This window comes from Apaloderma vittatum, unplaced genomic scaffold, assembly GCF_000703405.1.
Source record: "Apaloderma vittatum isolate BGI_N311 unplaced genomic scaffold, ASM70340v1 scaffold21610, whole genome shotgun sequence".
Taxonomy (NCBI): domain Eukaryota; kingdom Metazoa; phylum Chordata; class Aves; order Trogoniformes; family Trogonidae; genus Apaloderma; species Apaloderma vittatum.
In genome coordinates this window covers 6,105-31,394 of record NW_009694259.1, presented here as the reverse complement: position 1 = coordinate 31,394, position 25,290 = coordinate 6,105, and the positions used below count along the sequence as shown (strand labels likewise).

Genomic DNA, 25,290 nt, shown 5'->3' with positions numbered 1-25,290 from the left:
TGCTGAGCAAGATGGACAAGGTCCAGGGGATAGCACTGAGGTGGCTTGCATCCTCTGTGGAAAGGGTGACTCAGTCTGTCCTCCTCAAGAGCAGTGACCGATTACAGTTCTGCCACTGGACCCCACCATGGTTTTTGTGCACATTGATCCTGTTGAATCTCTCTGTACAACCACTAGATGAACTGGTTAAAACAACACAGGCTCCAGCTCAAAGTCTGCAGACTGCACTCAGCTCTAACCATCTATCATCACAAGTAATCACCAATGTGAACCAGGGTTCAGACAAGACCAGCTCATGAATAATGAACAGCTCGATAACCTGGGCCAAATACATAGTAGTGAACAAGTACTTTGAAGTGCCTGTAGCTTGAGAGTGGTTCCCTTTGCAGGAGGCACAAATATTCAATATGTCTATTCAGTCTGACAGCAGAGAGCTCTGGAGTCTGTGCAGATGCTGAACCACTACTAAGCAGCATCCATGTGTAATTCTGTCATTCCCTGATGTTCAGAAGATTTATCTCCATCATAATAAGGTATAGCCACAGTTCTCCATGTACAACATTCACAGATATGAAGCTGTGGCATTTGAAAACCTCAGATCTACCGAACGCTGTATTACATCTCAACAAGTATGGTTATGGGATTTTTGCATCAGATGTAGCCTGGGCAAGCTGGCCTGGAGCCGAGGCAGAACTTGCCCAGGTCTGCAAGCATCATGGTCAGGCATGTCTGGGAGAGGTGCAGCCACTAAGAGAAGGACGCCTCTATCAACCGCTCTGCTTTCTGACGCCACGGAAACTTCTTCCAGCAGAGCGGCACTCGTTAGTAGGCAAAGGGGAGATTTTACAAGTGAAGCCGAGACGATGTTAAGTGCTCTCCCAGGAACTAAAGCTAACCAGGAACTTTATTCCATTCCAAGTGCAAGGTGTATATATCTGACCCCATTTTTCTCATATTTAAGGAAAACACCAAACATAAACACTACATTACATACACAAGACTGACCCTGGGAGAGCAAACCACAAGTGTACGTCTGAGAATGCTCAGGTGCTAAATCACATGAAAGGGGAAGAGAAGTAAACAGGACAGGCCATGAGTGACTGAGAGGGAACTTTCCTTCATGATGAGGCCATCAACACACCAGCCACAGATCAGGGAAGTGCCGGTGTAGGAGAGAGGTCTGCTGTCGCAACAGAACTGGCAGAGCAACCTATAAAACTTTTCTATCTTGCCAACCTAGAGGAGTGTGGCTATTTTAAGGCAAATATGGCTGAGATGAGGGAAGCTCACAAAGCGTCGCAATCTGTGCCTATGGAAACACTCCTCTCAGAGTCAAAGAAAACCCTGATACACCCTAATGTTGTTGTAAGTACAGAAGACACCACTTTAATTTCAATTAATCACTTATCTCAAAATTACCGGGAACATTCCTTTAAATTAGTCTTGTAAAAAGCTTGAGTAAAATTGATTTTTGTTAAGTATTTCCTTTAAAAATTAAACAAATCTGTTTTTCCAGTTGGTGACTCGGCCTAAGTCTTTTGGTACAGAAATTTCTAACCCCTTCTTGTCAAGCCTAAGCTGTAATAATTTTCAAGAATTATGATACATTCCAGAAACAAAAAAAACACTAGAGAGAAAGAAAAAATGCAAAGCTTCAGTTATAGGAAGGATTGGTCTGCTGTATCTAAAACTTAGGTTTATGGTCAGGGTTAGGGTTGAGAGAAGCAGAAATCCTAAAGCTACAGTTGGATTTGGGCTGGAAAGAGGCTGCCAAAGAAGCTGAGGGCTGTGAAAAATTTGTTCCCAGAGGACAAGTCTTGATCTAGGAAGGTACTTGGGCACCTTGTGCACAGCTCAAGCCCAAAGTCACAGCTGTGAGATTCTGCAAATCCTCCAAAGTAAACTGGAGGCTGACGTTATAATTTCTCCTCCCAGATTTATTGAGTCTCTGGAGGAACTGGGACCCTAAAACAGCAAAGCCAAGGAATAAAACAATTTAATAGTTTACATCACATTACTTTTTTTCTTTCTGACTCAGAACTGCTATTTGTGATGCTCAGTGTAACTTTTCAGTAGCAGCACTGAATTTGGGATATACTAGGTCTGTTTAGCGCTCAGAGTAACTGATAACAAAACCACTCAATTTCTTCTCACTTTTTCACAAAGAATCTTGACTTACTATCAATTTTACCTTCAAACCATCCCCCCTGCTGCCCTCTGCTCTCTGAAAATACACTAAAATCTAAACTTGCAGACATTCTAGGAATCTATCCTGTTTCATTTTTTTCCAATCTCTGAGAAACCTGATCCCCCAGATGGGTGGGAGAGCTTATTGTTTTTTTTGTCTGACATCTGGATTTCATTAACAGACTCATGCGTGCTGAATCAGGAATGGGAGCTCAGAAGAAAGCAGATGAGAGTTAAAATTATGTTAATGCTAAAAAAAAAGCCCTGTTCTCCTCTCCAACTTTACAAACAAACACAAAACGTGAGTCACGTTGTGAGCTCAGCACAAACAGTACAGCCCTTATTAGTGTACCCACTTACACTAATATTTGATATATTGTTCCTCAAGCAGCTAAAGAGGAGGACATTGTATTATTATATATGTCAACATTATTTAAAAATAAAAAAGTATTTTCAATAGTTCAACATTAATACCATCACTTTTCAAGTTTACAGTAAGCATCTCCTGCCTTCTGTTGAAATACATTCACTATAGTATGCAAGGAAATAATTTATTATGAACTACCATAAAGCTACAGTTAAGTTTTGCTGCGCGGGAGATAGCTGCAACTGATACCAGCAATTTTATTTTTTTATAAGTTTAATAGGAGTGTTAGCAGTGGCCTAAATTCAGACTGTTATTAATAACCATCACTTTCATTACTGAACAGATATAGTAATACAAGCAGTAGCCATCTGTCAGTCCTGTATATAGTGCTATGTTAACAACCTCTGGATCTCATCTTATTTGCTAAGGCATACAACATCCATCTTTATAGCCCACCTCGTCCTTTCTCTCCCTCCCCAGCACAGCAGGACCTCTGGCTCTCAGACTACAAGTGCCATGCTGTGTAGTCAGAGAGCCCAGTCTTCTAAGGGCACTAAGCAGAGATGAGGAGACTCAAAGTCTCATTTGTGGCTGGGTCACAAAAGGGAAGAGGGATCAACAAAAAGCTTTTGGTGGTGTTTTAAAGGATCAGATGGGTCTAAGATAAGGAATCGAACAAAAAGGTGAAAAGCTGAGAGGGCAGAATGATTACCAGTACTCAGAAAAGCCAAACATGGAGTTCCAGGCTTCACGCTTGCTTGCAAGTCACCTCAGGAAAACTTTACACATCACTGGAATAGGCCTCCATCCCCTCTTCAGAGCTTCAGCCTACACACTGGATAACCCCATTACATAATGTAGGATATACTTGCATTAGCAGAGAACTGATAGAAAAATTATTAGTGTGCTCTAAAATCAGAGTATGGTCAGTTTTATATGTACAACAGCACTCTATACTATCTCAGAAGATACAGATGTGACCTGTGCTGAGAAAGTTGTATGCCTGTGACAGCTGAAATGCAGGTGGATATGTATTTCACCTGCCACAGCCATATAACAATTTCAGGATAGGAATGAACCCCTAAATTTACATGAGTAACCATTCCAAGGAAATCCGAAAATTCCTGAGCTTGATTCTCCACTTCTTCATGTTTTGTGTAAACGCTTTGACAAGTGGCAAGCAAAGCATTAAAGGCAGCATAACCCTTCTGGAGGTGGTTTACCCTCAGGTAAAGTGTACAGAGAATCTGGCCTGGAGACACCTGATGTTACAGGAGGAATTTTTCATGATTCTTGGTAAAAGTGATGAAGACAGCAATGCAGTTTTGTCTTTTAGCTCTAATTTATTAAACCTTCTTCATTAAAATTTACAGAAATCTGTTTTAAGTAGCAGAGCTCTAACTTGCATTAAGAAATACAAAATGTGGGTCCAGAACGACTACTAAAAAGTTTCGGGTTTATAAACTAGTCTAACCTTTCTACTTTAGCGATGAATCTCCTTTGATCTTCTCGTAAAGCCCTTTTATTTGCCATTTCTTTGAAAGGAGGCTTTCTCTCCCCCACTTTTTGCTCTTCTAATTTCCTCAACTGTGTAATCAGGCATTTAGGAGTAAGAGTAATATGACTGCTATATAAAACCATCTCAGAAGGCTATATCTTCTCTCATGAAGCCTCCTGAGGGTCTCCTCTCCTTGCCCATATAAGCTCCCTGGGGCAAAGGTTGAGAGGGCTGAGCGTGTCCTTGGGCTGGGTGTTCTAGGCTGCCAGGTGGTGTGGGTCGGCTGGCTCGGGTGGAAGTATTGATTTGTGTGGGCTGTTGCAGAGTTTTATCTATAGTTGCACACCTGCAGCGTAGGTTAAAATTAGGAATGGACTTGAAACCAGTATTTTGTATATGAAACTCTTGAACCTGGGAAACATTTAGTGTTTCTCTGAACCCATGTCCAGAATTACAGCCTGAGACAACATCTAAATCTAGTTGAAATGTATTCTTTCTTTGCAGAATGGAAAAGGAGTTGTTTGCAGGGCTCAGTACTATAAAAGATCTCAAAAGGTGCTGCTGTACTTCTATGCATGTTTCTGCACAGTCAGAGAATGAGTTAGAAACAAAGAGGAAGAAGTATTTTATGGAAAATCGAACAGAAATCTGGGGATGAACAAGTTTATGTCATTTTCAAAATGTGCGCTGTTGCTGCTAAAAATCCCTAAATGTTTCAACTTTATGGGCTCTACTGCCTAGCTAATCATCTGGCACTAACCAGGCTCTGAAATGAAAGGCTTATTCTTTGTTTTCTCTAATTACTAGACAAACATTTCAGCTTTTCTGCCTCATGAATGAAATCTGGGAGAAAAAGCTTGACTTTAAGAAAAAAATCAAGCTTCCACAAACCTGAGAAACATCTCCTTAAATGATTATCTTCTGTCAGTAACAATACAGGAAATATCTAGTGTAAAATATAAAATGTTAAGGAATCAAGTTTATAGTAAGGTTATCCTGAGCTCGACATTCATGAGGCTGACATCCATGCATTGATACAGCACAAAGACTTGTGTTCCTGATCCTTGCAGTGCCGCCTTTTCTCCTGCTTCCCACCTAACTCATTCAGCCAGACTGAAGGATGTATAAAATTGCACAAGGCATAGATGGGCAACAGTTACCTCAGAAACTCTGTTCACGTCTCATAGTAGACATTTTTGTAGCTATAAAAGAAGCCTTATCACAAAACATGAGTCTCCTTTTTTAAAATGCTTCATTTCCATTTAGTGTCTTAATTCCTTAAGGGAAGTCACATAACAAGAGGCAAAGGCCGGACTGGTACATCTTAACAGCAGGAAAATAAGAGGGGGCGCCTGGGTTCTAATTGTGTCCTCACAACGTACAGATTGACCTGGGACAATGAGAAAAGCAAGGAGAAGCTGAGCTGCCGCTGCTAGCTGTAGCCAGCAGAAACTGCTGCTCTGCCTTTACTGATTTGTTCTTCCCTGCTTTTGCTGTCTGCTGGCCTTCTCCTCTCTACAGTAAGTTAAAAGTAAAAAGGAGAGAGACAAGGCAGATCAATCCCCTGACAGTCCCTTTCTCCTCACAAGCCAGAGTGTGCCTGGTTTATATTGACACCGCTCCAGCCTCTGCTCAGACCTTGGTCTTCTTTAGCTGGCATAGGGATTGTCAGAAATATATTTTCATATTTGAGTAACAGTGAGGTTCTTTTAAAACTGGAAAGATGAGTTGAAATATCGATACATTTGACAGATGTGAGAATTTTCAGCATTTCAAAGCAGAAATGACAAGATATAAATGTTCATTTGGGTATATGAAGCATTGCAAAACACATTCTTGCAAAACAAATTAAAACCATTGCAAAGTAGTTTCTTCCACTTCAGATCTCTGCTTCAACCTCTTTTGCTTTTTCAGCTGAAGATCTTGTTGAAACAGACATTTTCCTAGCGAAAATTTCTTTTAAAAAACAAGTTATTTGACTGACTTTCTAAATACAGATTAATTGAAGGTACATTTTCACAGGAAGTGTTTGTGTATGGACATTTCAACAGGTGTTATTTCCAAGATTTAGGGTCTTTTGTTTTCTTGTTGTTGTAATAAATGTCTGTTTGCTTCAGCATTTATGTTTTAACAGTATTGTATTTTGCAAGAGTATTTTATTTAAAAGCGCCATGAGAAGGATTGTGGTAGACATTAGATCTGGGAGATGCAGAGACCTTGAAGAACAATCAACGATCTCTTATTGTAGAGCATGAAAATTAAGTTAATTATCATAGAATCACAGTATCGTTAAATTTGGAAGAAACGTTGGGAGGCCATCAGGTCCAACCTCCTGCTAAAAAGAAGGACCAACACTGAGCTAAAGTTGGGTTTCCTAGGGCTTTGTCCAGCCAGATCTTGAATGTTTCCAAGCATGGATGGAAATTCCACAACCTTTATTTCACACTAATCCAAAATACTTCCATTATTCCTTTCTTATCAGCGCAAATGAGGAATTGATAAGCTAGTCTGTTTTTGACCCCGTAGTTCTCTCTCTACCTTACCTATAAATCAGCTTGTGGATGGCTGGAAGCCAGACCTTACTTTCCCTCTCGAGAGAAATGCTCACAGTATTCATTTCCAAGCTAAGCACTTAATTATGATTTATCAGTAGCTTTACTGCAAACTAAGCAAATATCAAATTGTTAGTAAACAGAGTTCAAATTTAGACCAGTGCAATGTCTGTGTTCAGTCTACTTCAAAGGAGCTTATGAAAGTCTCTCAGTGACTTGCATAGGATTTGGATCTGGTCTGTTTTGTGTGGTTTTAAAATATAAATTATGCACATTTAAGATAAGGAGTTGTATTATTAGCTACAGATATACAATAGCAGAAACATGACTGGGAGCTGCTTTGAGATGTTCTCTCTCTTGTCCCTGGACAGGATCACCAGTGAAAATCCTGATGTATATTTATTCACACTGCTCTGAAAGTCTCCCAATGATTAAGAGTCTTCCAAGGCTCTCTATTTTAATGCCTCAGTTAGAAAGAGCAGCCTAGTTGAAGTCCAGTACTCTGGACTCATTAGCTGTGGATCTGGAAAACAAACTGTGCCCTTCATGCAAGGTTTTCTACATATTTGCAAATTATTAATGTGCATTTTTGTGGGAGCAAGCTACACTGGTTCCTCAGTCTTTCAACAGAAGTTACGTTTCAGACACTCAAAATTAATTTTTCTCCTCTGAAGTTTTCCCTGACTTATTGTGCTTAGCCTGGACCCAGATGAGGCTTTACCAGCGCTGAAACATTTTTCAGTTTAAATGCCAGGTATCCCTAAAGGTTTACATTTGAACTCTTTTCTTGATATCTACCTTGTTGCCAGTGGGCAACAGACTTGAAATTATCTAGATAGAAAATATGCAAATAAGATTAAAAAGTAAATAAAAAGATGTTGGAAAAACCTCAGTGAAATGAAATCAAATTCTGTGGTGGGTAATCCTCCAACACTTGTCATACAGTCCACTGGTAACCATCACACAGTACCTGAGATTCCAGTCTAAGGTTGCCACAAAGACTAAGCAAGCATGCCTTCTTATAGTATTTGCCTTTATCACATCTGTTTACATTGCATTTCCCATGGAATGAAAAAAAGTTTCAACTTCTATCAGTAATAAAGGCTGAACCACAGTAATAATGGCTTAGTGATGGTGCTGAAGGAAGCGGTTGGTTTGGGCTGGTCTTCCAGACTTTGGGGAATGTAATACCAAGTGGTGTGCTAGACAGGAAAGGAGCACAGACACCGTTCACTAGATATTTCTGGTTTCTTTTTCACTATCTAACTGCTCTTATTTTGGTATGTTAGCATTTAGTATCTTCTTTCCAAGCACCTGGTTTATCCCACAACTGGACAAAAATGCATCATATTATAGCCACAGTTTTAAAACTAGTACTTTGGCAGCACGCTCTCAAAGCAGGGCTTAGTTACTTGCCCCTGATAAATGGTTTAAATCCATGATATGCACAGCTTATTCAGAATTTTCAAAACAGAATGCAATGGGTATTTTCTGATGTTTCAGACTCTTAAACAGCTTACATTTCCAGAGGTAAAATAATGCGACCAAATTTCAGCCCATCATACTTTTGTTACAAGATTTCTGCAAGTCTTCATAATAAAAGTAGAAATGATCAGAGAAAATATATCGAGCTAATCTCAGAAAAAACTTGGCAGGGCTAACCTCAAGCATATTAAGAAAAAACCCCACCAAACAAACCTGCAATAAATTCTGGGGTATATTTGATATGGTGGAGTTGTCAAAGCAGCTGCATGTGGTAAAAAAGAATTTAAAGAACCTTATCCAAGTCCAAATCATCTAAAATAATTTTATGCAGGTTCTAAATGGAAAGATCTGAATAAATGAAAGTAGCATGTTTTGTATAAACAAGAATTTTGAGAGCCTTGTATGTCATAATGTGGAAGTTTAGTATGCACCTAAGTATTTACAGAATGAACACCTAAGAATTACAGTTTCTTATAGAGATAATTTAGGTGAAGAAATATGCGCTATACAAAACAGGTTAATTTATGAAAATGCATTTCAGTGCTTGCTGGAGAACCAATGGGCTGGATATATAAAGATCTGTTTTCTGGCACATGCAGTCTGAAAACAATGACATATAACAGAGATTAACAGTATTTTCCTCCTTCTAACACAGGCATGTGGGTTCTCCCTCAGTAACGGTCTTTCTAAAATCAGTGCCACTGCATCACAAATGAGTTTAGCTGTTGCTTTCTTTTATTCTGTGTCCTATATTTTCACCTTTACCTCTGTAAGAGGAATACTAATTTTGGTGAATCAAATACTGCTTTATTCATATCGGGATTCCACCGTCAGGCCTGAAATAACTCTTTAAGCCAGGAGAATTAAAGCATAAGCAAGAGAGACTCATAGAGCACCAGGTCAAATACCAGCAAGTACAGTTGGATCAGAAACTAAGGCAGAACCTGCAAAATTCAGCCACAGAGGGTTTTAGATTCCTGAGAGACTGGGGAGATGGACCTCCCATCTTATAATTGAATAACAGTAATGGTATTTTACTCAGTTCAATGGAGAAAAGACACGTTTATTTAGAAGTCATCACCCAATATCCAAAAGACTACTGTAAAATGTAGCAACTGTCAAAAATTATTATTTTCAGAGAGAATTTTAAGATTTTTCAAAGTCTATGATCTCCTTCAATTCCAGAGCTCTCTGAAACATCATCTTCCCATTAAAAAAAAATAAATTTCAAGAGGTTTGTGTTCCTTTTGCTTTTTTTTAAAAAATATAATCTCCAAGCTACAAACTAGAGAGGCAAAACCTTTCTGTCTTTGTAAAGACGGCAGCCTGTTCCTCATTGCCATCTTAGCCAGCCTTTGGTACCTGGAGAAAGCACAGCTGTGGAATCCCCTTGAATATTACAGACGTCTGAGATCCTTGCACAGCCATAAGGCACAAAACAAATCAGATTAATGTTTCAGGCATGAGAGTCACTGCAATCCTGCAGCCAAATAGCTGCCTGCTGAGCCAAGTCCACTGCCAAAGATCCACTGTATCTGACCACAGGGAGGGACAGCTTCAGGGCAGCATGATCTGGCAGACCAAGCTATGGACTAAGAAGAAAGGACTAAACTCAGCTTGACACTGATTTCTTCCACATCCTGCACGAAACCACAAAGGCAAATCTCTGCAAACTCAAGCAGTTACAGTAATTACCTACTACTACCATTGACCTGAATATGTGTTCTTAAGGTACTTGACTTTTACAGGATCTGCTTCAAAGATCACTGTTGGCAATGGCAAGACTCCTGCTATTGGCATCGTTAATATGGGTCATGCCACACATTCCATTCTTAGATTTAAAAACTCAGTGGAGAGTGAAGCTAGTATTATTTGCCATTACATATACGTCTGTGGTAGTGTGTCTGTACTTCTGTGAGCGTACATGTGAATTTTCCACTATGAGTATAGTATAAAATCTGCAAACACACTGTGTAACGTTTCTGCATCTTACAGGGACTAACTAAACAGTTGCAGTGCACCAGGGATTTGATTGCAGAACGGTGATATTTGCCCATTTATTTTTTTTTCCACCAAGTCTCCATGAGAGTTCCTTGCCCGTGTAGAAATTTTACAGGAAGTGTCAAGAAGATTTTTTTCAGAGAGCTTGGCACTGGCACAGAGATCAGAGCAGTCTCCTTGTTCAGCATTCAGAAAATCATGGCTGGAGCCATCTATTTTTTATGACTAGGCCTGCACATATTTTCACAAAAGGTTTTGACAGCACTTGAATAAAGTTAGGACAGAGAGACCAGTAGATGGAACTGGTGCTTGGCAGAAGCACAAGGTAGAGCAGTTTGGAAACCCTGAATACAGAGATGCTTTGCTGGAGCTCTGAGCTTGCACCTCTACAAGTACAAACTTTGTCGGTGCCTTTGCTGTTAATCCATCACTGCCCAAATTAACAACAGGAGCCGTGTATGTAATAAATGAGGTCTAGGCTCTGTGTCCACATATTTCCTCCCAGAGAAGATTCTGAACCATACCAAAGGTTCAGTCACTTCTTAGAGCCTCAGCTAGGTGTTTTATTCACAAATGTCTGTTCATACTCTCACACCACACCCCATCATCCTGTACTCTCTCCATATTAAACCTATATGACAGGTCTGAGTTTAGGGTGACAACACCATGGCAGTGTGGTAATGTCAGTAACATCCCTGTGCTGAAAGAAGCAAGATTAATTTCGTATTGGCCATGCACGGTACAAACAAACCCACTGCTTATATTTTCTTGGATCTAAAAATATAGACTACAGTGGTAATCACAGAATCACAGAATGTTCGGGGTTGGAAGGGACCTCTGAAGATCATCTAGTCCAACCTTCATCCCAGCATACCTAACCACTACACCACAGCCTCAAGTGCTAGATCTACTTTTTTTTTAAACACCTCCAGGGTTGGTGACTCCACCACCTCCCTGGGCAGCCTGTTCCAGTGCCTCACCACTCGTTCAGTAAAGAACTTCCTCCGAATATCCAATCTAAACTTACCCTGACGCAACTTGAGGCCATAATGGGTAAAAGGAGACAATGTCACATTTCTAAAAAGGTCTTCTGTGAGTTTCTACATCTGCTAGATAAACAAATGTCATAAAGAATCATATATCTTAACTATTACTGGCTCAGAGCTCATCAATATTTGTCCTGGCAAGGGCAGGAAAACCTGTGGTTATCATGCATATGCAAGAAGTACACTGGCACAGTACCTTGAAGTACATACAAAAGTAAAAAACATTTTGACAAATCTATATATATGTATGCATTTATATATCATGCAACTAACCACTGGTAAACCAGATAGGAAAAGTGCTCTCATTCCTCACATTCCTGGCTATTTTAAGAGAAGTATTTTGTATATTTGATGGCACCGTCAATGATAATTTAAGATGCCCACTACATTAAGAGCACCGCTTTTAACCTTTAATCTCTAGACATTTTTCAGTTCACTCAAGTCAGTAAGAGTTCTGTATGTGAAAGAACATCAGAGAGGTATGAGCAAGACCTTGTTGTTTCAGCCACTGAACCTTAAATGTTGGTTCAGGGAAAATGCAGGTATTCTATAAAGATAAAAAGTGCTGTGTTTTTAATAGACCTAATAATTGCAACAAACAGTTTTTGCAAATGTAGGCAAATTGGAAATGATGAATGGCAGTCATAACATTGTTCTCATTTCTGGTAGTTTCTAAAACAGAAAACACACTTTTTATCACTACAGATAAGACAAACTACATGTTTAAATAACAGAAGTTTGCTAAATCCCATTTCAAGATACTGGACAAACTGCAGATACTCAAGATATTTAAAGACAAAACCTGGTCTTTTTTGTTAGTAATTATTTAACCTCAGAGAATATGATCACTGCTTAAGATTTAAGTCTGAACCAATACATGTATTTTCATCAGTATGGTATACCGTCAACTCTGACAGCAACAGAAAAGGAATATAACATCTTTAGAGTGTTTATAACAAGCAGAATTAGGGGAGGATATAAAGCCTCAAAAGTTGTTACACAATTTCTTTGTTATGCAGAAAAAAAATGCATAAAACACACCATTTTAAAATCTGTTTATTAGGCAGTTACATAAAACAAAAAGAAAAATACCGTATGATTTACTGATATGCATTTTGTCCAAATCAGATTAGTTTATCCTTTTCTCTATCCAAATTTAAGTACTTTAAAAATGCACAGATACAGCTCTCTTTTTGGTTAGGATTTGCAAAACAATGTTCCTTTTTGACAGCGCTAGCAAAACTAAGCATTGAAATCTAATCTATTAAGTAGTGCATGTAACGTTCAAATTAAGAAATCAGTTATTGTCAAAAGCAGCGGTAACAAACGGGATCTTTTTGACAAAGGTCTGATCCCACCGCTGGGGCTTTCTTGTGCACGATGTTTTCAACATTTTGAACATAACTTGTGCCCAGTAGGTCATCCTCTGTAGATCTGAACTCAGATTTAGAAAACAGAAGGGAAGAGCTTGAGTTTCCACGAACATTTAAGTCTTCTCTTTTTCAAGACAGCATTTACATGCTGACTTGATCATAAAACACTTGCATGAGTTAGGAATCTCCAGTAAAGCAGAACTAATTTTGTATCACCTGTTCCTTAAGTAACATAAACTTTGATGTAAAGAAACACACGGTGAAAGGCCCTGAGGAGATCTGTTCTGGGATGCCATAAGTACACGTAGTCCTGCATGCACAAGGAGATGAAAAGCACAAGAGGACAGCCATGAGAGGGCTTGGGGAATAGGGAGCCTGCCTACTTTTTGTGCAGAGACTGAGAAAACCTGGCTCGGTTAGTCCTACAGAGTGAATGCTGAGAGAGGATATGATTGCAGTCTATTAATACATCCTGAGATAAACACCAGGGAGGGAGAGGAGCTATTTCAGTGGAGGACAATGTTGGCAGGAGAACAAATGTCTATAAAGTGGCCGTGAGTTACACTTATCCTGGAAATTGAAAGATTTCTAATTAGGAAGGGCTGAGGTTCTGGAGCAGCTTCCCACAACAGCAGTAGCAAAGGCAAAATATTGAAACACTTCCCAACTAAAACTTAGCAGTTTACGAAAGGCGCTGTATGATATGGCTGCCTGTAACTGTAGACGACGGCGTGCAGTGAGCACACAAATGCCTCCTAGTCCTATGTTCCTTCCCTCATTACTCACTAGTTCCTAAGCCAGTCACAGGGCACACTCTTTTCATTTCCTGGTTCACAGAGAAGTTCGAAAACATTTCTAGTGAAACCTTTTAAAAAAAAAAATTACATAGGGTGCACAATTTAAATTAATGTTCCTACAGGACCCTTAATTTGTTTGCACATCCTGGATTTCTGTGGGTATGTCTTCAATTTTCATTAACTGTTCTTTAATGCCTAGTGCCTCAAACTAAAAATACTTATGCAATAAACAATGCATTACTGTTCCAGCGCTGACACATTCATTTGGGAGCATCTGTGCAAGCTGCAGCTTGCACATATTGATCATCAAGAGACCTGTTGCCTTCATTTGGTTTCTTATGCAGCACAGCACAACCGTCTCCTCCAGTTCAGCACGCATTCACTCTGCCGCATATTTAGAAGTTGAAGTTTTAATCTCCTTGTTAAATAATGTACGCTAATGCATGGTCTTATCTCTACCCTTTGCTGTAACATGCTAAACTGAGCACATTAAACACAGAAGTATACAAAAACAGAGTATTTTTTATGTCCTAGGAAAGAAAATTCCAGAGCTTTTTTCCTAAACAGCTTTACTCGATGTATAATGAAATAATGTGAAGTAAAAATATTTTCAAGTGCCACACCCAAGACTGCAAGCGTACTTTAATTCCACAACTTTCATTAGAATTAATGAAAGATATACAGCTAAAATCCATGAAGAAAACAGTTTAGTCTATGCCTAACAACAGGAGGAATACACTCAGCTACGGCTGACATTAAACTTGATTTCATGCTGAACTTGCTCAGCTTGCACATGTTTTTCTGCCTCAGTTTTGGCTCAGATATGTCTGACATCCTCTACTTCAAATTAACTGTGGTTAATTTTATGCAGATTAATTCTGTTGAAAGTCACACATTAAGAGGGTAGAAGGTTAAAGTCATAGTGAAGTGGATGCCGGTAATGGCCACATCTGTATTTCTAGAGTATTGGCAGCACTTTAATTTCCTTGGGACTCTACATAGAATATTGTTGGAGTTGTGAAACTTTAAGCCAACAACACAACTGCATCCAGCTGAAACTTGAGAGGATGGAGAAACCTCGCACACTGTGGCTTGGAGCCTCAGAAAAAAAAATCTGCAGTTATTGGTGAGTGGTTTTAGTGTGCACTGGTTTATACCTCTTTTCTGAGGAAATAAATATTGCCAGCTTTGCCACTACAAAAAAGTTGTAGGAGTCCAAGACCCTCATATCTTGCCAAGTATAGCAAATCTCTTCTATGAGATGAAAGATGTTCTGCACCAGAAATACTTGGAGCTTGTGTACTGCAACACTAATTCAAAGTTCTCATCCAGTATAACAATTTTTTCTCCCTTAGCATATGTAACTTGTTATATTTTAAGTGCCACTGCCAAACTGCCTATTCAGTGCACTGCTTGAAAACGTATTTTACACAATCTCTGTGATAGAAAATGTCATAGTAGCCATTTTTTAGGTTTCCAAAATCTACTTACTCATGTGCCTAGGTTAATATCTTTAGTAATACTTATTTGGCAAATGAAATGCATATTTTTTTCCATCGGCATTGTGATAAAGAATAGATTAAAAGAACACATGGCTAGCCTTGGCACTTAGTCAAGATATTTCTTCAGTGCTACTCACTCAAATTCTGTGTTACTAAATCAAGGAATGATGAAACATTTCACTGAGATTTTTCCAGAATATTGTATATTCCTTACCTGCGGGCAGTCTTTGATGTAGTGTCCCTTATTAAAGCAGAGGTGGCACAGGTAGTTAGGAGGTGGCCTCTTGCTGGGTTTTCTGGCTTCTGAAGAAAGGGATAGGTCAGAGAAGTGCTCAGTGAGGGAGCTTAACCCATCCACAATGTTATTAAGAGAGCCATAAGGCGATGCACTCTTGTACAAACTGCTGCTCAGAGCCTGCAAAAGAGAAGAAAAAAGTCACATGAAACACAGTACTGTATTAAGGATCATTCTGAGACTGATCTGAGTAGGAGAGGATAAAAACAGCAGAACAAATGTGATTTTTTTTTTTACATTTTTGTTTTATTAAGAGCATGGATGCATATTTGAGGAGAGCAATACAGAGGCCATTTATAAAGAGGCGTCACAAAGGTAGCGCAGTGGAGCTGGTCACCCCACTGCTGAGCAAACTGCTGAGCTTGCCATGGTTCACTTAGTCCAACCTCTCCACTAAGCAGCAGTTGCTTTCTTGTCTTTGATCATACCACATTCATGGTACGGTTAGGATATGCAGTCAAAAAACAGAAAGAAAAACCCACAAAAGGCAATGAGTGTGTGTCCAAAACTACTTCCATGAACAATACTGAAGTCAGGGGAAGTAAAATAACACCAAGGAAAAGTAATTCACCAAGTGAAGTAATTTTTAATTTCCAATCTGGTTACCGAGACAGAGTCCTGTTTTCAAACAGTAACAAGAAAGATTCAGATCTAGATCTGTCTTGGATTTTCTAAGGGGAAACCTGCTGTGATTTAAACGTTTTCTGATAAACAGCAAATACCTAGTTTTTGTACTTCACCACAATAGGATCTTCACTCTCTCAACCTGCAAATCCAAATCAGGAGCTCCTAATTTGCCATTCAGTAGTTTTAGAACAGCAGGAAGCCCATAATCACCTAAATAGCTAATCTCCTTAATGGAGATAACAGGGATTAATTCACTTTAATGCATTAAGATGCAAAAGCAACTCTGTAGTAGGAGTTTAAAAAGTAAATAATAACTTAAAAAAACCCGAACACAACAAAACATGAATGATGAATCACTGTAGGAACATGACCAACTATTGACAGTCCTCTCCACTCTGAAGTGATGGGACACATTTCACAGGATGTTTCTAGGATTAGGTCTGAAACACCTCACAGTTATGCTATGCCCATGTAATTCTCCTGGCATCAAAGAATTACTGCTGGCTTATGAGAAGGTGAGATAAGAAGAGGTCCAATAAGGGCCTCTGTGGAGACCTTTTTCAGCACTATTAAATCCATATATTTCAATGGAGTCTTTTGTATATAATATATGTTTATATATGTTACATATATACTGAAAGCATGCATCAAAAGCAATTTAAAGAGTATGTAAAATAAATCTGAAATGGAATTACATTTATCTTGGAGATCTCAAACATTCAGGATGTCTGCGCAGTGAGTGCATTTTTTGGGTGACTGTCACACACTGAAAGAATCATTTAGACACAGTTACCTGGACAAGTCCCAACTATCACTGAATCCCATCCCACTGCAGATGGTATAGACTGTTAATAAAAATTAAGCCTAAATGGCAGGCCACTGCCATACAGACAGTCTGCTTTGCCCAGCCTCACTATAGACAAACACAACGCACTGAGTTCCGCTGACACAAAGCTGAAGCTGGTGTTAAAGTCTGATCGACTTTACACGTGTCCTGGCACTGAAACAGCCATGATTTTACCCCCAGCACAGCCTAGTTCTGTGCTGGCGAAGATGTTCCGGCTACTGAGAAGAATCAGCCACTTTGTTTCAGGGCTTAAACACATACATTTAAAAAGGAATAGCTATTTCAAAAACCAACAAAAAAGTGTTAGCTGCTTTAGCAGTCAAGCAATCAAAGATGCCTCCAGTGGACACTGGAATTTATTCTCTAGGATTTATTGGATGCCATTGGAATGAGAAATTCTTGGCATCAAATTGTTAAAAGGAAGGGGAAGTGCTATGGATGCCAAAATAGTATGAATTAAGGGTCTTCAAGAAGTTCTTTCTCCCTAGGAGCCACTTTCTCTGAGACACACTTGCAATAATACAAAATCGTCCTTTTTAAGAGCTCCTCTTGCCAAGAGATTCTTAAAGTACCTCACATGTATCACACTCATCAGTAACTTTGCAAATTTCCTATTATCTGTTTTTTATAGAAGAAGTGGATGTATAGACACACAGAACGCTTGAAAACCAAAATTTCTAACCCGTTGCTGAAACCTGGAACATCCCCTGGGGATGTAGCATATGTAACTCCTGCCCATCAGGAGGCTGCTATTTCTGCCCTAGTGGCTAACCAAGTGACAAAACAAAACATATCTGCTGCTTTCAGTGGGCTTTGAATTGGACATATGGCTTGCAGCGGTGACTATTTTCTTTTCTGCATGTCCTTTCCACTGAGCTACTACCTCCTTTACAAGCAGCTGGATATGGGGCAATTCACTCCTCCGCCAACCCTTTGCTGGCATGTTTCAGGTCAATACAGAAACATAAGGGTTGTAATGACCACAGTTTTTCCCACTCTGCCAGCAAACCTTTACAAACTTTTGTTTTGTTTCAACCACAGCAGCCAGAAGTCTTGTCCGAGGCCAGGCTCCCATCAGACTATAGGCTGCACCGACACTAAATCATCATCTTAGCAGCCACCAACAGGCTCTGTGGCCGAAATGTGACACATGGCTCTGAAAGTGGCCACCAGGTTCAGCTGACAGGGCATTTGTGCGATACGTGACAAAGCTGGACACGCCAAAACATCCAGTCTCCACACCCCACTGTGAAACGCTTCGCTCTAATCACTTTGAGGCCCACCGTTAAAAAAAGGCATAAACATAACATCCAGGAAGATGACAGTAAGGGCGAAGATAGATATTGCTGACGTCACTCATGTTTCAAAGAACAATGAATTCATTAAGGAGAATTCCTAGATGATCCCAAGATGCAGCCCATCGTTCCTGGTAAGAGAGTCAGGCAAACTCCTTCAGCAGTTCCTGCCAATCTGACCTGGAAAATGGTCTTAAATCAGTTTAACTCTGAGTCAATGTGAAAAACACATCTATCTGGCACTTGAAAGATGCTATAAAGAGCACCAGCACAAATGGTGCTACATCCTGTTCCTAGCAGTGGAAACCTCCAGTTCTTCAGAAGGAGATGAGGAAAAAAGCCATTCCAAAAAGCCAAGTTATGTAATAAACTAGTGGGAAAGTTCACTCCAGTCCCTGGAATCAAATAGTGAAAACTCGGGAATATGTAATGAATGTGATGAAAACAAACGGTGATTTAGTCCATTTTGTCTTTGTAGAAGACAAGGTGTGAATGAATATTGCTGAGATACCTAAAAGAGGAAGGTCTTCTTGTCTGTGGCACTTAACTGAGCAAATCAGCAATTCAGCCCTTACTAGGTGTTTGTAGTGCTGCAAAGGAAATTTTCAAGAAGGTTTTTGAACAAAAACTTTGAATTAGTTTCACAGTCAGAGGGAATGTCCAGGGGATAATGAGTGACAGGGAGAATGTTGATGGGCTCAGACAGGGGACAGTAGAAATGAAAAGAGAGAGGAAGAGGGAGATGCATTCTGACTCATTCTGGACTGCATTGGTATAAATCTGGGAGGTGGCAGCGGACTGCTCCTCTGATGAATTCCACCAACAGCAATGACTGCTTTGTGTTCATAGTGGGCCACTAGTGAAGACAACCTATTTCTTTAAAAAGAAGACAACGAATAATACCTCTCAAATGGAGTCTCATTTTGAGCTAAACAGGATAGAAAGGATTTGGCAGTGAAGGGGTTAGTGCTCTCAAGAGGCTGAAGGACCATGCTGCTTGTCCTAATTACAAGGCTCATCAGGCCAGCTTCAATGAATTCAGAATTTCCTTATCTTGCTGTACTAGGAAGATGGGAGACCCGATGTTAAAACCTGGAAACTGACTTGATGGGAAGCTTGGGCTGATAATGTAAGTTTGTTTGTTTTTTCTTCCTGTGAAATTTGTTGACTTAGTTGAACATGAACCAAGCTCAAAAACTGGTGGTGTACTTTGCAAAGGTAACCTTTCTGCTCAGTAGATCTTTAAACTGTATCTGCCAGTGGTGTTGGGAGGTAAGCTTTCCTTTGTTACTTGTTTGCTAAGTGTTTCCAGTTAAAGGTTACAGTGTGCTCCTTTGTGAAAGAGGCAGCTATTGTCTTCTGTAGCTTCCTTACTCTGATTTCCAGTTGAGTAACATGTGAGTGACTCAAGAATTCCAGCATCTAACTTGCCTCTGAGAAATTCCTGGTTAAGGGAACGATCTGACGAGTGCTCAATTCCCTTGGCTTGTCCCTGCCTTTCAGAGATAGCTTTTGGGATTGACATGCCAAGAGGTGTATAAGGAAACTCTGAAACAGAATTTATACTTTAGCTTCTTTTTTGGCAATGATATAATGTTGAAAATAAAGATAATGTTATTGTTAGGAATATGCAAAGAAACATTTGAAGAAATAGGTGGCAAATCTTACTTTCCAGATTTTCCACTGGTATGGCTACTGCTGTAGCTGTAAAGGTATTTTTTAACAGGGATCATAAAGCACAGATAGCATGATAGCACCTCAGCTATGACAACATTTAATTCTGTCCAAAGGTGATAGGATTACCTATCTTCCAGAACAGCTGACGTTAATAAGCAAAGGCAACCTCTTTATGTGGGAATGGCGCCTTGTTATTAGGACTTACAGGAGTTAAGAAGCAAAGGTTCTAGGCGTGGGACTGAAAATGCAGAGGTGCATCTGGAAAGTTCAGTTTGAGCCCCAAGTTTGGTTTGTGGCAGCTGGGCTCTTAAGGTAGTGATAAAAGGGTACAGATCGACCAGTCACCTGAAGCTAGAATGACTTGTGCTGCCTGAAGTAGTTGACAGGCTGCATCCAGCCCATACATTTGTTTGGTGCTTTTCGGGTTACTTGGGGTTTTTTAATTTAACAACTATACATTGAAGAAAACACTTCCACCCGCTCCTTCCCCCCTAAAAAAACACCCCAAACCCTGCAAAACAAACAAAAAAAGACCAAAAAAATCTTCACTGCTATCCCTACAGAATATCTCAGCAGTTAAAATAGAGGATTTCCTTTGGATGTGGCATCATCATTGTGACTACTGCACCTGAAATCCAGGGGGGTTAACATTAAAAAACAAAAAACAAAAAAAACCCAAGAACAGGCCAATTCTAAATAATGATTCTCTATTTACAGCTGTTTAAAAGTATCTCTAAAGGACTTGTGAAAGAACCTGCTCAAGCTGTAAGTTAGTATGATTTGTACTAGTGGTTCTCTCCATATGTTTTAATTGCACGTACTGAAGTGAGGTTCTATAGCATTTCAATACTCCTGTAGCATAGTCCAGTCATCAATTCTTCCACTATATGAAATAGTCTGTAATTGAAAAGTAATGAGTAAAGAATTTTTGATGACTTATTTTAGCTTTAGTATGTTGCCAACCTAATAAAGCAAACAAAAATAAAGCAGTCTTAACTCCCAGAGTTAAGTTTAAGTCAGCAGGCACCATGGCTGTTTGAAGTTTCTTGGAAAAAAGAGTTAGGCTGCCCTATCATCAGTGTGAAAAAAGGAAGGTTTCTCACATAAATTATAAACATTCCCCAGTCTGTGAAGCATGTATGATGGCAACCAGGCTAGCTATGCTAATTATTAGCCCTGCACTGAAATGTTAAAAGGTGCTTAAGTTATCAGCTTGGATTTCCATGAAGATAAGAACTGAGTACATCCCAGTGCTGTGTCAAGGAATGTATGATAGACAAGTCATTGCCCTCAGTTTGTTGCTATCTTCATGTTGGAAGAGAGGGAAATCTGAAGCTAGCCAAACAGTAATTCAGTGGCTTCTATGTGCTAATATACAAAACCTAACCTGAGGGCCTCTGTCTGTCTTCTCTACTAGTGCTGCAAGGCTTGCTTCTGACATTGGATTTAACCGCGGGACCACGCAATGAGTGTGAAAGCACAGCAGTTACACCTAAAGACAACCATGTGTGCAGAAGAGCACTTCAAATCTGTGTGACTTTTCTGTGCTCTTTATAAATGGTCAAAATAGCTCCCTGGTTTTGCCCCCAAAGAAAAGTCCAATGCAGAATCACTGCTTATTGCCAGTGTCAAAGCCTTCTGAAAATAGAGGGATTAAATTAAAATACTGCCATAAACTTAGTTGTATTAATTTGAGATAGAAGAAATAGATAAGTTTAATTACCAAAGCTGAACTGGAAAACCCTAAAAACTACTCCTGTATAGCTTAGTCTGCTTTAGATCCTCTGACAAATTGTAAATACTTTTACAGAAAACAGTTTAAGAGTTTACTTGCTAACATTTTATCATAGGACAATTGCAAGCAAAGCTCATCACTCAGTGAAGAAAATGTTTGCTTGGAGAAAGAAAGACTTGGGCTTCTGTTTCCTTCAGAAGTCAATGTTTAATTTAGCTGTCAAAAATCTGGTCTTTGAGCTGACTTTAGTAAAATGTGAACTACTCAAGTCCCTCATCTAAAAACACAGATAAATGTAATTAGCCAAGTAAACCTTAATTAATACATTCCTGGATAGATAGATTAGCCAAGTATACCTTAATTCATCCTTCTTCTGTAGGGTGTTTTAGAGAAAGACATGCTTATATTAAACTGCTAACACTAAGCCTTCTTCCAAATGTTTTCAGAGGTGGCACTAGGACTTTCCTTTTGTAGAAACAGTATCTTAAGGAGACAACTATGAATGCAGCATGGCTTGCCGGTAGTTGCGGCAAGGTCAACGGTGAGGTGATGAATCTTTAATCCGGGCGATTATCTAATCTTGTTATTCCAGCTCTGACAGCTCTGCTGGTTGTGGCTTCTCAGGTTGTAATGGCTCATCGCTGCTGAAACTTGGCAGAAGAGCGAGTGGGTGCAAGACGCTCCTCTGAGTATGACGCGTACCCGCAGCTCAGGGCAAGGCTGAGGAGCTGTGTACGCCACCATCTCGCCTGGCTTTAAATCTGCTGACCTTCAACACTCTGATCCAAAGCTGTCGATAAGTTTTGCAGACCTTTAGATCTTTAAAAATAATTAAAAAAAAATAGCTGGTCCCCACCTACTACACAGTGATACAGAAGTAACAAAACACTGACAGTCAAGAGGTTGTTCAGTCCCCACCTTCAGGCCTGATGAATCTCAGGTAGGCCTCTTAGCTCTCTGCTGCTACTCTGATCTTCCCTACTTCAGCCTCAGGGAAAGGTTTGCTGTAGATGTCAGCGAGGATGCTTGTTTTACGCAATGGATGGGGACCTCACAAAAAGCCTTTAATGGCAAATGTGGAAAGGTGAGAAAGGAGAGGATAGAGATTTCCTCTGGTCAGAGGTGCACGGTCTTGGAGGAACTTTCTAAATCTTGCACCAAGTTCTGCAGGGATCCTTTCCACCCACTGAATGCTAAACAACTGCCCACTTATGCTGAAGAGAAGCTCTAACACACGAGTACTATATTAGGGACAACGGAGACCATTCACATTGCAAATTACTTTAACACATCCCCACAGGAGCCTTCATTTCTGGGCCTGTCCCTAGGCTGCCTGCAGCTGAGGCCACCCCGGGCTGCTGGCCGCCAGCCTCCCCAACCTTCCTGAGAGACAGGGGCCTGTGAGGAGGGCCTTTGCCAGGCACCTCAGCCCCACTGCCCCCTCACATTGCCAAAAAACAAGCCAATTTTGTCGAGACTGGGTTCTCGGACTAGGTTATGAAGGTTGTGCAGCATAAAGTGAGGGGAGAAACGGACGGACATGTTTTGACCCCTGCGCCTTCTGTTAACATCTCAGTTTCCTGCAGGAAATCTTGTCTCAATCTGACCCACGGTTTGAAAAACAAGAGTCAGGTTTCCTCTCATTTGGTGGGTCTTTTGACACTCCAAACATAAGAAAAATAACACCCGGAAACAGATATGTGCCTGTTCAAGACACACTTAGGAAAGCATTTACCTCCTGTGCAGCTCTTGCGTGATGAAGGGTTTTGCTAAGAAATGTCCTTTTTGGGCTAAATAGAACTTTAAGTCTGAGACAGTTTTGTTTATATCATTTACATTCAGTAATGCCTTCTTGGCACAGAAACCTATGCGATGGCTGCCAAAGTTTAAAAGAGGCAAAGCTAAGGTCGCTGTCAGAGGTAGAAACAATACATCATCTGCCCAGAATGGGCCCCTTGCAACGCACTTAGGGCCTCAGTTCCGGCACTCATGGGAAGGCAAAAACTTCTTCTATTAAATTGAATATAGCGAGGAAAATAAATTATTTCCATGCACAAAATGACAGGCTGGAATTTCATTTTGTGACTCCAGCCTTCAGATAGTTTTATCTACATTTAAACTCACCCTCTTAATCAGTTGTGATACAGCACAGCTTGAAGTGAGCAAGTAAACCTAAAACTCCACAAATCTGCTTCAGATAAATTGTAAAATAGCAATTAAGTAACCTGGTTTCCAAGTAGACTTAAGGATTTTTTTCCCCCCAGGTCGGGTCTGTTAGAGGAATGAGTCTGTTACTCTTAATTTCAGTTGCAGTGTATGCTGGAGAAGGATGGTTATAAGAACACCTCTGTACTTCAAGGACCACTGACGCTTAAACCTTCTTAAGAGCTCTTACTAATCCTCCATTTTTGGGATGCAATGACTGTACAATAGTTCCTTTGCTATCCATTCAACCACAGGTATCCACATGCCAAATGATTACACAGACAGAGTTGCCTAGCAGGATGGCTTAGTGTGAAGAAACATAGGCTCTGACTCCCCGGTCACAATTGCAAACAGGTTTAGAAACCTGGAATGCCTAGGTTGGCAAGAGAAACCTATGGGAGCAAGATGATCCCTTTAAAAGTTTGCTTGTTTGGCAGCTAGCTGGATGAGATGTAAATCTAGATTTCCAGATTCCCATGATCCTTCTAAGGTACTGCACTTGTGTTCATTCAAAAGAGACACCAAATCCTGCCGTGTGCAGGGAGCAGGTGTGGGTGGTCGTTTAATACAGCAGGAACTTATTTCTGGTTTGGACATGAGAGTAAGAGTCCCAAACTAAAGCTGTAGAAACACAAAATGTATTTCCTAAAATAAGATTTGGAAGAACCAGCTCTCCTATCAGCAGTAGTTGAAAGAGCTAAGGGCCTACAAAAGGGCACCTTAAAATTCCTCTTAGTCAAAGTATTGGAGTTGTTAGTACTTGCTTACACCAAAATGTATGAAAGAAAGTAATGGGCTAGGCTTTTGACAGGTTAAAACTTAAAAAAAACACCACACTTCTCAAAGCTGTGCTGGCCTGGCCAGACAGTGAGGGACATATACAAAGCTCAGGCCTCCTAACCCTGCATTTATTCTGCTTTCCTCAAGTGAATCTGTCTATAATTTTAGATTCTACTTTTAGGAGATCACAGATAGCATGTAATGTTTCTGAGAATAAAAACCAACCTGCAAGAGAACAGAAGTGATAGAAGTTGTGACACTTATGAAATACCATCTCTCTGAATTATGTGAGCATTGCTGTAAGATTTGAAAAGCTTTATAAAACTTACTGATCAATTGAACCTTTGAACAATTATAACTTCTCTGGAACCTAGACAGAACCAAAATAAACTGACATGAAGCAGAGACTTATATTCTTCCCATTTAACTTCATCATTTCATTGTGGATTTCTAAAAGAGGAAGAAGGGCAACTCAGGAGAGTGGCAAAATGAGCATCAGCCTGCTGGCAATTTTCCTGGGGAAAACAAATGGAGGAGAGGTACAAACATTAACTATTAAATTTCAGTAAACCATTCAGAAGTGTTAAGGTGATAACCAGTATCACTTTTCAGGTAGCATTTATATGTGTGCATCTAGTTTAGATAATAGAACATATTTGCTTTTGTTTCCATGCAAATACATATTATCAGTATTGTATGATTTAGCTTTGCAATATCTATGCCTGCACCTTTCTGCAACTGCACCATGTCCTTGTTTTTCTTGCTTTTTAAAGTAGCATGGAAAAGACTCTCTGATCTTAAATATTGCTTAGATTATGTGTGAGTCCTTTAAGGCCCACTTAAAATCTGAACTAGAAAACTTCTTTTTGCATTAGTTCTCACCTAGTGACTGTCAATAATGAGATCTTTTCTTCTAATTGTTTACTACCAAAGTAATAGGATGACTGATGAAAGTTGTTTGCTATGTATTTTGTACAACTCCACAAAATCCCCCAAACAAACAAAAAAAGGGAAGGAGAAA

At 39.8% G+C, this 25,290-nt stretch overlaps 1 protein-coding gene across 1 annotated transcript in view; it reads right to left on the bottom strand.

Annotated features, from left to right (window-relative positions):
• The window catches only part of ZCCHC24 (zinc finger, CCHC domain containing 24), a 96,802-nt gene extending 74,774 nt beyond the window's left edge, over window positions 1–22,028 (bottom strand). The window contains exons 1-2 of the mRNA XM_009867151.1: window positions 21,987–22,028; window positions 15,023–15,223 (exon numbers count right to left, since the gene is read on the bottom strand). Of these exons, the coding sequence (XP_009865453.1) occupies window positions 15,023–15,223; window positions 21,987–22,028 (243 nt within the window). The remainder of the gene's footprint in view (window positions 1–15,022; window positions 15,224–21,986) is intronic.
• Between the last annotated feature and the right edge of the window lie 3,262 nt (window positions 22,029–25,290).